The following is a 12,214-nucleotide window of genomic DNA, read 5'->3' as shown; positions in this document are numbered from 1 at the left end:
GCTGCCGGCGTGCCAAGCGCATACACTTGCAACTTGCAGATATTGCTGAGGTAGTGAGCTAGATTTTACTGGAAATGCCTTTAAACTACTGAGCGCAGTTTAGGACGCTTCTTGAGCGTACTTATTAGTACCTAGTAATCACATACTGTAATAACCATCATCTCTATCAACCCATGCCGGCTTACTATTGAGAACGGGTCTCCTTTCAGAATGAGAAGGGCTTGGCCATAGTCTACCACGCTGGCCAATGGCAGATTGGCAGACTTTACACACTATTGAGAATATTATGGAGAAATCAAGCATGCAGGTTTCCTCACGATGCTTTCCTTCGCCGCGGCGCTGTTAATAGTTATAGCAATATATGGTCACAATTTAATATATTTTTACTTATAATATAATATGTCGATTAATTCAATTACTTTTCAGGTTTATTGTAATGTGCATTGTAGTTTTAGTGATCAAATAAAAAAAAGTTTCTTTTTTTCTTATTTAATAATCATCTGGTCCATAGCGTTTACAACTTAACGAGTAGGTAATAGTTGACTAACTTATCACTAATTGTAGTCGTGTCATTTTCATTGAAAATTACTTACATGAAGTCGTTAGTTGTGTAAAAGTGTATAGGTACGAGCATGTCCGCATAATATTGTGACGACATGCACTTGACATGTTAGGTACAATATATTATGTAATATACAAGAGCAATGTAACTCTTCTCACTCTCTTCCAGTTCCAGTACATCTATATCCTTAGCCTAGTGTATTGAGAGGTTGAGAGCTAAGAGCAGCATCCGGAGCCCATATCACTCGGGCCTTTGATGTTATCGCGCGATATTACTTATTTATTCCCCTTCCGATGTGCTGGCTACCTACTACGTAACTAACAGCAGCTAGTACGTACCGCACTCTTCCTACATCGCTACAACTTGGCAATGGAAGTCAGGAATTGAATTTTTGTCTTTTAAAAGGCTTTTTTAGGGTTCCGTACCTCAAAAGGAAAAACAGAACCTTTATAGGATCACTTTGTTGTCGGTCTGTCTGTTTGTCCGTCTGTCCTGTCTCTCAAGAAAACCTATAGGGTAGGTACTTCCCGTTTACCTAGACACATGAAGATAAAGGAAAAAATCCAAAAACAGTGAATTTGTGGTTACATCACAAAAAAAAATTTAAGATGTATTCATGAACAAACAATTAGTATTTTCAATTTTCAAAGCAAGATAATTTTACCAAGTGGGGTTTCATATTATGAAAGGGATTTACCTGCACATTCTAAAACAGATTTTTATATATTTTAGCGTTTAATAGTTTTTAATTTGTCGTGCAAAATGTTGGATAAAATACCTGAGTACGGAACTTTCGGTGCGCGAGACTGATTCGCACTTGGTTGGTTTTTATCTTTTAACTAGCCGATGCCCGCGACTTCGCCCGCGTGGGAGCTCTTTAATTTTCCGGGATAAAAAGTAGCCTATGTGCTAATCCAGGATATTATCTATCTCCATTCCAAATTTCAGCCAAATCCATCCAGTAGTTTTTGCGTGAAGGAGTAACAAACATACACACACACACACACACACACACACACATACAAACTTTCGCCTTTATAATATTAGTGTGATAGCTTCTTTATCTTTTATCTTTTTACTGTTCTACCTTTAAGCAAGTCGAGGGAATAAAGTATTAAGTAGTGGTGATAATTCTAAGTCCGATATCAATTAACTAAGTCTAATCGAAAGGTACTTTCTACATATACCTACTAATAGATGAATTTTAAAGTGATTTTAAAGAATAGCTTACATATTGAATTGTGCTTTGTACTAATTTTGCATGCCTGATTATGTAAGGTGAAACATTTCTACTGGATAATAAAATAAGTAATCTTAAATCTTGATAGATAAGAATTTAAAAGACTTCACAATATTTCAATTTAGCTAAAACGCGTAGCATTTACAAGCAGTTTATTTGCCAAGTTCTCGAGTGGAGCTGAGAGCTCTGCTGCTCTAACAAATGGGAATAAACACAGACTGTAGGTTAACGTCAAACCACCCATTTCAAGGGTACCTAGTTATTATGGAAAACAGATAAACTAAAATATTGTATCTATTTGTGTTGGTGTATCACTTGACTCACTACTAAACACGGGTCTCCTCTTCTCTTAAAAAATCTTAATCCACGCAGACGAAGTCGTGGCTATAATCTAGTATTATAATAGGTAGGTAGGGACCTTAAAACTGCATTTGGTTAAAATGAATGGAAATCAATAGGCCGGTCACCGCAGACGAGGGTTGTTTGTATAAAACTTTGACGCAGTGGTAAGCGCTCTGGTGGGAGGCTTCGGCCGTGGCGAGTTATCACCCTACCGGCAAAGCCGTGCCGCCAGGCGCCAAGTAATCTTAACCACTACGCTATCACCGCTTCCTTAAGTACTATACTGGGATAATCCATACTAATATTATAAATGCGAAAAGGTGTCTGTCTGACAGACAGACAGACAACAAAGTGACCCTATAAGGGTACCGTTTTTCCTTTTGAAGTACGGAACCCTAATAATACAATACAATCACAATACAATGCCATTCTTTATTTGCAAAATGTGTGTAAGTACACATGGCGGAAATCGAACCCGGGACTTCCCACTTATAACCACACTCTCACCACTTCGCCATGGAGGTCACTATATACACTGCTTTAAACATTAATGTATTTTTCGAATATCGCCGGCGGCTTGGTGGATCACACGCACCGATTTATTTGATTACACGCTTTCCTAATTAGCGAGACCTGTACCAAATCTATATATCTATACCTAAGGGGCTATAAAAGCAAGAGATACTTAATATTTATATTTTATATTTTTCAAAAACATGGGATCTAATCTACTTTACATCCGCAAGTAATTTTAATTGTCATTGAACATTAAACGATTGCCACAAGACTTGTGGCAATCTTGTAATGTTCTTAATCTTTAGGCAGCTGGTATTCTACTTGTTTGTCTGTATAATTGGGGTGATGGTGGCTTTTGGAAATTTACATTTTGTACGCTTTTACTGCATTATCTAAATCTCTACAGTATAGAATAATATAATCGCTTCCCGCTGTCGGTACGTATGAACAGTTAGATCTTTTAAACTACACAACGGATTTGATGCGGTTTTCATCAATAGATAGAGTTATTTAAGAGGAAGGTTTATAGGTATAGTTTAATTTTGTCATGTGTTAATTTGTTGAAATATTATGATGATAATTGTTCAAAATGTCGGAAGAAATCAAGCCGACTGAGAAATTTCAACAGAAAAAAAGGGTTAACTCAAAACTACTCAACCGATTTAAAAAATTCTCTCATCTATAGAAAGCGACATTATTGACCAGTAACATGGGTCACATTTTATTATGATAAAATCAGAGAGTGACGTGCGTGAACCCATAGACGTAACTGCACCCATTGCGTCTACGTGAACGTTCACGCAACGCAAGCGGTATGCCATGTGTCATACAGTTCCATATATTACAACGCAATGGTACGCTCTACGTCTACGCTTACGCAGCCTGTATGAACGAGCTCTAAGCGCTCTGGGCATTTTGGTGGACTGCCTAGGCATACGCATTGTGCCGGCATTTCAGCTTTCGACTATAACATATGCCTGTACATAATAATATTATATATTATGACATACATAACTTAAGTTTACATAACTGTAATAGTAATCAAGCTCCCGCAAGCCGCTAAGCCGCTTAATGCGCTTATGTCAAGCGGTTTAGCGTAATCCTTGATCGCGTCACGCTACTACACTTCAGTGTTCGTGTAATTACTGTTCCAGTGTATTGTATTAGCTCATACATTATTATGTTCAAGGTTTACATGATTGACAAACCTTGCTGAATCCAAGCTAAATAAGCGGTTGCTTTAAGAATTCTGTCCTGTACGACTCCTACGCTCCGCCTCAGGAAGGTCCAAAATTTATTTGTGGGAATTGGTATAGTCTTTTATAACAAAATCCCACAGTCAATTTTTGACTTGCCTTTACAAAATAAATAAAGCATAAATACAATTGAAGATTAAGTAAACAATAAATAGCCTGACGCTTAGTTGGAGAGGAAAGGGGAATATTAGTCATTTAACATGGCTAATATTCTTTTTTTAAAAAAAAAAAAAAAACAAAAAAAAAAACAGCATGGATTTGACCTGCAGCTCGCTTCGGCAATGCGCGGAATTTCAATTACTCTATTTACTTACTTACTCACTTATAGTGGAGCCGAGATCAAGGGCTTAGGTCGTAGTCCACCACGTGGGCCAAGTGCGGACTGGCAGACTTCTTACACCTTCGAGAACATTATGGAGAACTTTCAGAGATCAGTCAGTTCTGTCATTCGCAACCCGCGCCCTTCCTCACGAGTTACGACCGTGTCAGTTAAACATTATACCTTTAGTTAGTAGGTACTTCATCATCATCAACCCATCGCCGGCTCATTACTGAGCACTGAGGTCTCCTCTCAGAATAAGAAGGATTTGCCTATTTGGTCCTGGTGTACCACGCTGGCCAAGTGCGGATTGGCAGACTTCACACACCTTTGAGAACATTATGGTCAGACATCAGGTCGCTGTCATCCGCAACCCGCGGCCTTCCTCACAACCGTCTCAGTGAAATAGTATACCTGTTACCTATATATATAGTTTGCATGTAATTTAGGTAATTGTCACAATAATTAACTCGCCTGAGCGCGGGCTAAGCCGGGTAATGAGCTTATGTCGCACGATAATCCTTTGATCAAGCCGCCAAGTGACGTCACACTCTAATTATACTAATAACTGTGTTACTATCTAAATATATACAAGGAAAAGATGACTGACTGACTGGCTGACGCACAATTCAAACCAGATCAAACTACTGGACGGATCGGGCTGAAATTCGGCATGTAGACAGCTATTATAACGTAGATATCCGCTAAGAAAGTATTTTTGAAAATTCAAATCCTAAGGGGGTAAAATGGGGGTTTAAAATTTGTGCAGTCCATGCGGACGAAGTCGCGGGCTTATGCTAGTATTATGTAAAAGGAAAAGATGACTGCCAGACTGGCTGTATGATTGACTGACTGATTGATGCTCAGCACAAACTACTTTACGGATCGGGCTGTTTGGGACGTAGATAGCTATTTAGACTTCCGCAGACAGCTAAGAAAAGATTTTTAAAACTCAACCCCTAAGGGGGTTTGGTGTTATCCACGCGGACGAGGTCGCGGGCATTAGCTAGTCAATTATAATATTAAAAATACGAAAGTGTGTCTACCTGTCTGTCTCTGAACAGCTTTTCACGGCCGATTTTGATGAAATTTGGTTATGTTAATGTTTATTCACGAATACTGAATCACAAACCGGAATGTATTCAACAAATGAATAATAACGAAGCGTGAATAACTGCGGGGGGTAATCCGTCTGTTTAACTGCGTCCGTAATAACGTTTCAGCGATCAAACGTCGCACGTACAGTTACTGGAATAGACACGACAGTAAATTCATCTCACTCGTTCGGAAAGGATTCCTTTGCCCTTTGAAATCTGCGTGGAAAATGGTAATTTTGCTCGCTAGCGTTGTAAGAGTTAAAATTCGAACGTGACGAACTGTGGTCTATGGTTGGCGTACTTACATACATTTTTTCTTACTATTAAAAAACCACATAATGAAACGTTCAGAAACGCGGTTCTCTTTACTATTATAAGTAGGAACACTTTATTTTTTTAATCAAATTAAATATAATACGTATATTAGTAAAATTGGATTCGTCTCCGCTTCAACAGCGCAGCGGAGACCAGTACCTAGTGCCTACTCCGTTTCAGCTTTATTGCGTAACAATTATTGAAGTTCGTTGAATGAATGAGCTGTACGTTGTTAAATCAGTCAGTCAGTCAGTCAATCAGCTTTTCGTTTTATATAATTATATGATGATGAGTTATTATTCTGTGGTGATAGTAAGAAATTAATTACTTGTCACATCCAGTAGTTATAATAAATTGCACTCTACATCGGTGGGAGTCGGCATTATATTTGAGAGCATTATTTCAGCTCATTAGGCACGCTGGTTAATAGGCATTACATGTGAATACCAATTTAAATTATCGATGATTTACCACTGGGTAAACTATTATTTTTGACACAGACTATACAGAATGTATAGACTCGTTAGGTGTTTGTTATATACAGCAATTGGCGCATTGTTTATAAAAGAAACAAGTGTAAATTAAAAATTTTCAACACCCCCGACAAATCATTTTCAAATAAATAATTATGTATATCTAGGCAACGTCCATCTTGACAGCTTGACATTTGTCAATTGACACTTGAATATTATGAACCTAAGGGTTATCTAACCTTCTTTTCTACAAGAAAACTAGAAAATAGCTGATAACTTTTAAACGGCTGCAACAATTTTTTTGGATTATAGCTAAGAACACTCTCGATCAAGCCACCTTTCAAACAAAAAAAAGTAAATTAAAATCGGTTCATTCGTTTAGGCGCTACGATGCCACAGACAGATACACAGATACACAGATACACACGTCAAACTTATAACACCCCTCTTTTTTGGTCGGGGGTTAAAAAGAGACTGACTGATTGACAGTCCGATCTAACAGCTCAGTTCAAACTACTGGATGAATCGAGCTGTTTGGCATGCAGATAGCTATTATGACGTCAACGTTCGTAAAGAAAGGATTTTTGAAAACTCAAAACCTTAGGGGAGGTTTGGTGTGGTCCACGTGGACAAAGTCGCGGGCAAGCTATCTCTGTAGCAAAGATCAAAATCAGACAGATGGGCTGTGAAAGTCTGGCAGATGAACAGACATACAGACATTCGTATAATATTAGTACGGATGTACGCCAGGTTGCCCACTCCATATAGCCTAACCATGTGCCATTTGCCAAAACCTGCATGCCTGAGAGTTCTCCATAATGTTCTAAAGCTGTGTGAACTCTGCCAATCCACACTTGGCCAGCGTGGTGGAATCCTTCTCATTCTGAGAGGAGAGTGACATGATAAAAGCCAGGGTAGATCAGTTGGTTGGATTATATTTCTACTTACTAGGTACGTAGTTATCGAAAGGAAGAGTGGATTTAACCATCTTTAATAAACCATTACAACCTCTCTCTTTTACTCCAGCTATAGATTAATGTGAGAGTGACAAGGAGAGGCTACATCGATTGGGCCCTCTAGATGGCAAGTCGGCTCTTCAATGAATAATTGTTAGATTAACGAGCCTTAGTCATCGACTCCGATCTCAATGGATATAAGCTTAGTGATGGCGAAACTTTTCTATCGATAAAAATCTTTTATCGAAAAAAAATCTGGTAAGATACATCTTCCGACAAAGCATCTATTCTAGCGCCTCGTATAATCTATTTTTCTAATAATATAATATTCTAATGGAATTTCCTAATATACTGTATTTTTCCTTGACTAACTTAAAAGGTAGGTTCTTACTAGCCGATGCCCGCGACTTCGCCCGCGTGCATTTAGGTTTTTCGAAATCCACACAAACACACAAACTTACACACAAACTTTCGCCTTTATCATATTATTAATGTGACAGTGTGAATAGTGTGATGTGAAGTGTGAAGCGTGAAGTGTGATAGTGTGATGTGAAGTGTGATGTTCCTCGATATATCGATATTCGCCACTTCCTATAACTATTAACAGATGTTTCGTAAGCCTGAGCTATCTGTCGTGTTTGGGTAATTAAATAGAGCAGGCGGATGACTGGGAAGGTAATACTGGCGTGTCTTATCGTTCAAAATTAATTACACTATAACCACTATCAGAGTGAACTATTGCTTACATGCTACTTTTGACGACCTCTTGGTTTAGTGCTAGTTCGTCCAAACTAGATGTTCCAAGGTCTAAGTATCACAGATCGTTATCGCGGCTACAAACCTACGATCATTTTCCATTAATAGTTTAGACTGAACAGTTAACTGACTGTGATTATAAAAACTATTATGAAGATAGGTAATGTTCCCTTAGTTTTATCGCTTTTAACTTACAGTCCAAAACTGACAGTTTTGCCTTACAATCTCAGTTTTTACTGTCAGCGCAGTACAAGATACTCGTAATTAGCAAAACTTGTAGCAAAACGTCGAGGCTATATAGCAATATTTGACAGATATATCGATTCAGGATCAAAACCACAGTCAAAACTGAGAGATTCCTCTTTTTTTCTTCACTCTAGTTCTCTACTGTCTGTTTTAACTGTTCAGTTAAAACTCTCAATGAAAAGTGATTGTATGTAGTCACCTATAGCTAAAAAAAAATCCAAATCAGTCCAGGCGTTTCAAGTAATCTGGTAACCTACAAAAAAAGATTCTGACGAATTGAGGACCTCCTTTTTGAAGTCGGTTAAAAAATCGGCCGCATTCAAAAAATAGTTAAAACTAGCTGACGCCCGCGACTTCGTCCACGTGGATTTAGGTTTTTCAAAATCCCGTGGGAACTCTTTGATTTTCCGGGATAAAAAATAGCCTATGTGCTAATCCAGGATACTATCTATCTCCATTCCGAATTTCAGCCAAATCCGTTCAGTGCTTTTTGCGTGAAGGAGTAACAAACATACACTCACACACACACACACACACACACATACAAACTTTCGCTTTTATAATATTAGTGTGATACGAATATCATCTTTGCCCAGTGGTGGGATTATCAAGCTTCTAGGCTCATAGCAGCATCCGGTGACAGATCCGTGTCGCATGATGGCGCACTTCCGGGTAATTGGCTCGCAAATTAATCCGGCTAACTCGTGACATTTGACCTGCGGTCTACTGCTGCTGAACTGGTAGGGAGACCATGACTTCTGAATTTTAAGGGACCGTCTAACGTAACAATTTTTGCTCGACTTTTCGCAGGTGAAATAAAAAAAATCTCTAAATTCTTTCCTGGCTTTCCAAGTACTTTATAGTGAGAACTTAGATACAAAATCTGTCAGTTTATTCTGGCACTTCTTTCGCTTGAGGTCTTTTGGCTTTAATGCTCAAGTATTAGAGGCACTGAGATAACCAAACCGTTAGGTATAACTGGTAGGTGTGGCCTTAAAAACTTTTTTTTTCTTTTCTTTCTTCAAAAATTCTAGACCCAGCGGTTTGAGTTGAACGTTAAACCAACAAACAAACACACTTTCGCAATTATAATTATATAGGTAGTGAATATTACTTTGGGCACAGTTTTTCTTACCAAAAGTTCATGGTCACCCTCAATACACCTTCAAATTACAACACAATGCAATCCACTTGGTCGCAAACACGAAGATAATTATTATTGATTGCGCATTAGTGCTGCGTTAGAGCGGGACAGCGTGTGTTTATGTAGGGGGTGCGAGGGGGAGGGGGAGAACAACGGTTATATGCAACATGTCAAAGCCGCGCTAATTGTGTCGGGGCGGATTAGTGATGGCAGATTAATTATCTGTACATCAGTTATCGATAAATGTTTATATTAGGTGGTATATGTATATCATGAGAAGTTGTAATCCCGAGCATTACAGAAAGCTAAATATTAACTATTATTTTGTTCGTTTAAATAACTATAGTAACTTTAGTTAAAAATGAAATTTCATTAAAAATAAATTTGTACCTAAAAGGCTATTTTTATCAATGATAAAATACAATAATATATCTAATATCTACAGTTTGTACCCAAAATTAAAATCAAATAATTTATTCAAATTAGGTATAATTGTACACTTTTTAACTGTCAGTTGTTGTAAGATAATTTAGAGATGATAAATAATAGTAATTAATTACGTAAACTTAAATGTTCCAGCTGTCCCCAGATCTACAATACAGGTATAATATAACTGGTCCCTTCAGCTACCAACCCAATAGATGAATTTTTGAAATTCAAAGAATAGTTTAACTATTAATTACATGTACTTTGAACAAATTTTGCATGCCTGATTATGTAGGGTGAAACATTTCTACTGGACAATATGTACTCAATAACATGTCATTGTAAAAAATGTTTCTGCAAATAAAAAATCTTGAATGTTGAATCTTACCTTTTCAACTATCCTTTATATTGACTGACACAAGTAGGTACATTTCGAGTAGGTACCTACTAAAAAATTCAGTCCCTTGCCATGTTTTCAGTCAATCAATGGTTTGGTCCAAGAATATTTTATCGATATATTTTACTTATATAACTTGCCATCCCTAGTCACAGTAATTGATCATTCAGTATAGGCATTTGCTACACGGATACATTCGAATACAGATATTGTTGATGTTTCATTATTTATGCACATATTGGTATTTTTGAATTTTTAGTTAGTTTGTGCGTTGCATATTCATTTTCAGGGCTTTGGTAGTACCATTTAATTTAATGATAAAAACCGCTAACTTAATTAAATTAACACAAAACACCAAAAAAAAAAATAGCTACTCTTTGCTGCAATACATAAGGTGAATACTAACTTAGGTACTTACACAATATAACCCACGTAGTTTTAAGTTTACGTAAATAATAAATTTATCACCATTACATAATTTATCTTACAAATTCAACAATTGACAATCAAAAAGTGTACAATGGTTACTTTGACTTAATAACATTTTTTACTTTCCTACTGTAAAAAATCTGAGGTTTGTTTAAACCATTTTAATAGGTAGCTATTTTAACGATTCTAAAGTATTTTTCTTTTACTTCCAGGTAAAAATCTGGTTTCAAAACAGAAGAACGAAATGGAAGAAGAAGGACAACGTGTCGAACGCAGAAGTAGCGGAAATCAAGCAGCAGAACAAACCCGCCACAGAAGAGAAGTTAGAAGAAGTCAAAGATCCTCTAGCTTTAGACATGTCCAAGAAAACTTGCAACAAAATCCTTAGCGAAAAATTAAGAAGTACTCAAAAAGTAACTAACGTAACTCAAAATATACCAAAACCTAGAAGAGTAGAAAAGGGGGTTGTCCTCGAATCGATATGCGACTCGAACGATATAGAAAGTAGGATATCGATAACTAAAATCACGAATAAATTATCGAGTACAGATCTATCGGAGGCTGTATCGGTGAAAAGTTTTAATCCTGAAGAAGTGAAGGAGAAGTATGACTCTAGAGAGGTAGAGATGTGAATTTTGATTTATTTTTAATTTTAGGTTAGGTTCCTGTGGTCTGGGGCCTACCATGAATTTGCCTTGCTATCTTATTATGCTTATATTATAGTCTTTCTTGCAGACTTTTCTTGGAAAGATCTACTTTTTGAACCAGACGAAAAATCTTGAAACTCGCTTTCCGATCGGTCTGTTCGTTTGTCAGTTCGATTTTAAACTAACTTCCCTATGAGCTAGCAACTTGAAATCTCAAACATAATTTGAATCGGGATGACAATGCTATATTAACTCGCTTTCTTGTCTCTCTGGTTGTTTGTTAGTGTGTTCCCTAGCGCACTAGGAAATCTTCTTCCTGTGTAAAAAATAAGAATTGAATAAGGGTTCATGGTAAGTCTCCCGGAAAGATCTCTGATAGGTTACTTTTGTAAGCGTGTGTGTGATTTAATTTTGCTCGGTTTGTTACGCTGGAGATTCAATAAAATTTTAATTAAGTTCGGGAATTTATGTCGTATTTTGATCCGCTTGGTCATCGGACACTCAGCTTTAATAAGCGATGGGCGATTGTTCGAAAAAATCGAATGAATCGAAACAATCGAATGAAATTATTATTTATCTTCACAAAAAACAAATCGAATAAAAATTGACAATCGATTTTTCAGTTGTTCGATTCATTCGATTTTTAAGTCTGCGAATGCGGAACGCACGGAATGAATAAATGAAAATCTAAATCAATTGCATCCAATTTTCATTTCATTCGTCTTCAATTAAACAATCGAATAAGTAATGCGATTGTTATTCGAATGAATCACACATCACTAAATCTTTAAAAAACTCAAAAAGTACACAACCAACTCGCATTTTTTTGCGCCAATTGATTTATTATTAAAAAATGGCGAATTCTAAACAGTCGTCGACTTTCGAAATGTATACGAGTAGATAGATATTATAAAAATAGTATAATTTTTTATATATATATATTATAATGTTTTTTTAAGGATTTAGATTTTTTTTTGCAATTTCTAAACAAAAAGAATAATACCTACCTATAAAATGATCCATATTTTTTTCTTATTGATTACTAAACGCTACACCATTGCAGACGAGCGACATTTTGAAAGAAAAAAATAAT

The 12,214-nt window shown here is 36.7% G+C and overlaps 1 protein-coding gene across 1 annotated transcript in view; it reads left to right on the top strand.

The window, feature by feature from the left end:
* Positions 1 to 11,652, top strand: part of LOC123876721 (homeotic protein deformed) — a 77,356-nt gene extending 65,704 nt beyond the window's left edge. Inside the window, exon 4 of the mRNA XM_045923029.1 lies at positions 10,687 to 11,652. Coding sequence (XP_045778985.1) covers positions 10,687 to 11,106 — 420 coding nt within the window. The 3' untranslated portion in view covers positions 11,107 to 11,652. The remainder of the gene's footprint in view (positions 1 to 10,686) is intronic.
* The last annotated feature ends 562 nt before the right edge of the window (positions 11,653 to 12,214 follow it).

This window comes from Maniola jurtina, chromosome 22 (genome assembly GCF_905333055.1).
Source record: "Maniola jurtina chromosome 22, ilManJurt1.1, whole genome shotgun sequence".
In the NCBI taxonomy this organism is placed as follows: Eukaryota; Metazoa; Arthropoda; class Insecta; order Lepidoptera; family Nymphalidae; genus Maniola; species Maniola jurtina.
This window is presented reverse-complemented; position numbering and strand designations above follow the sequence as displayed.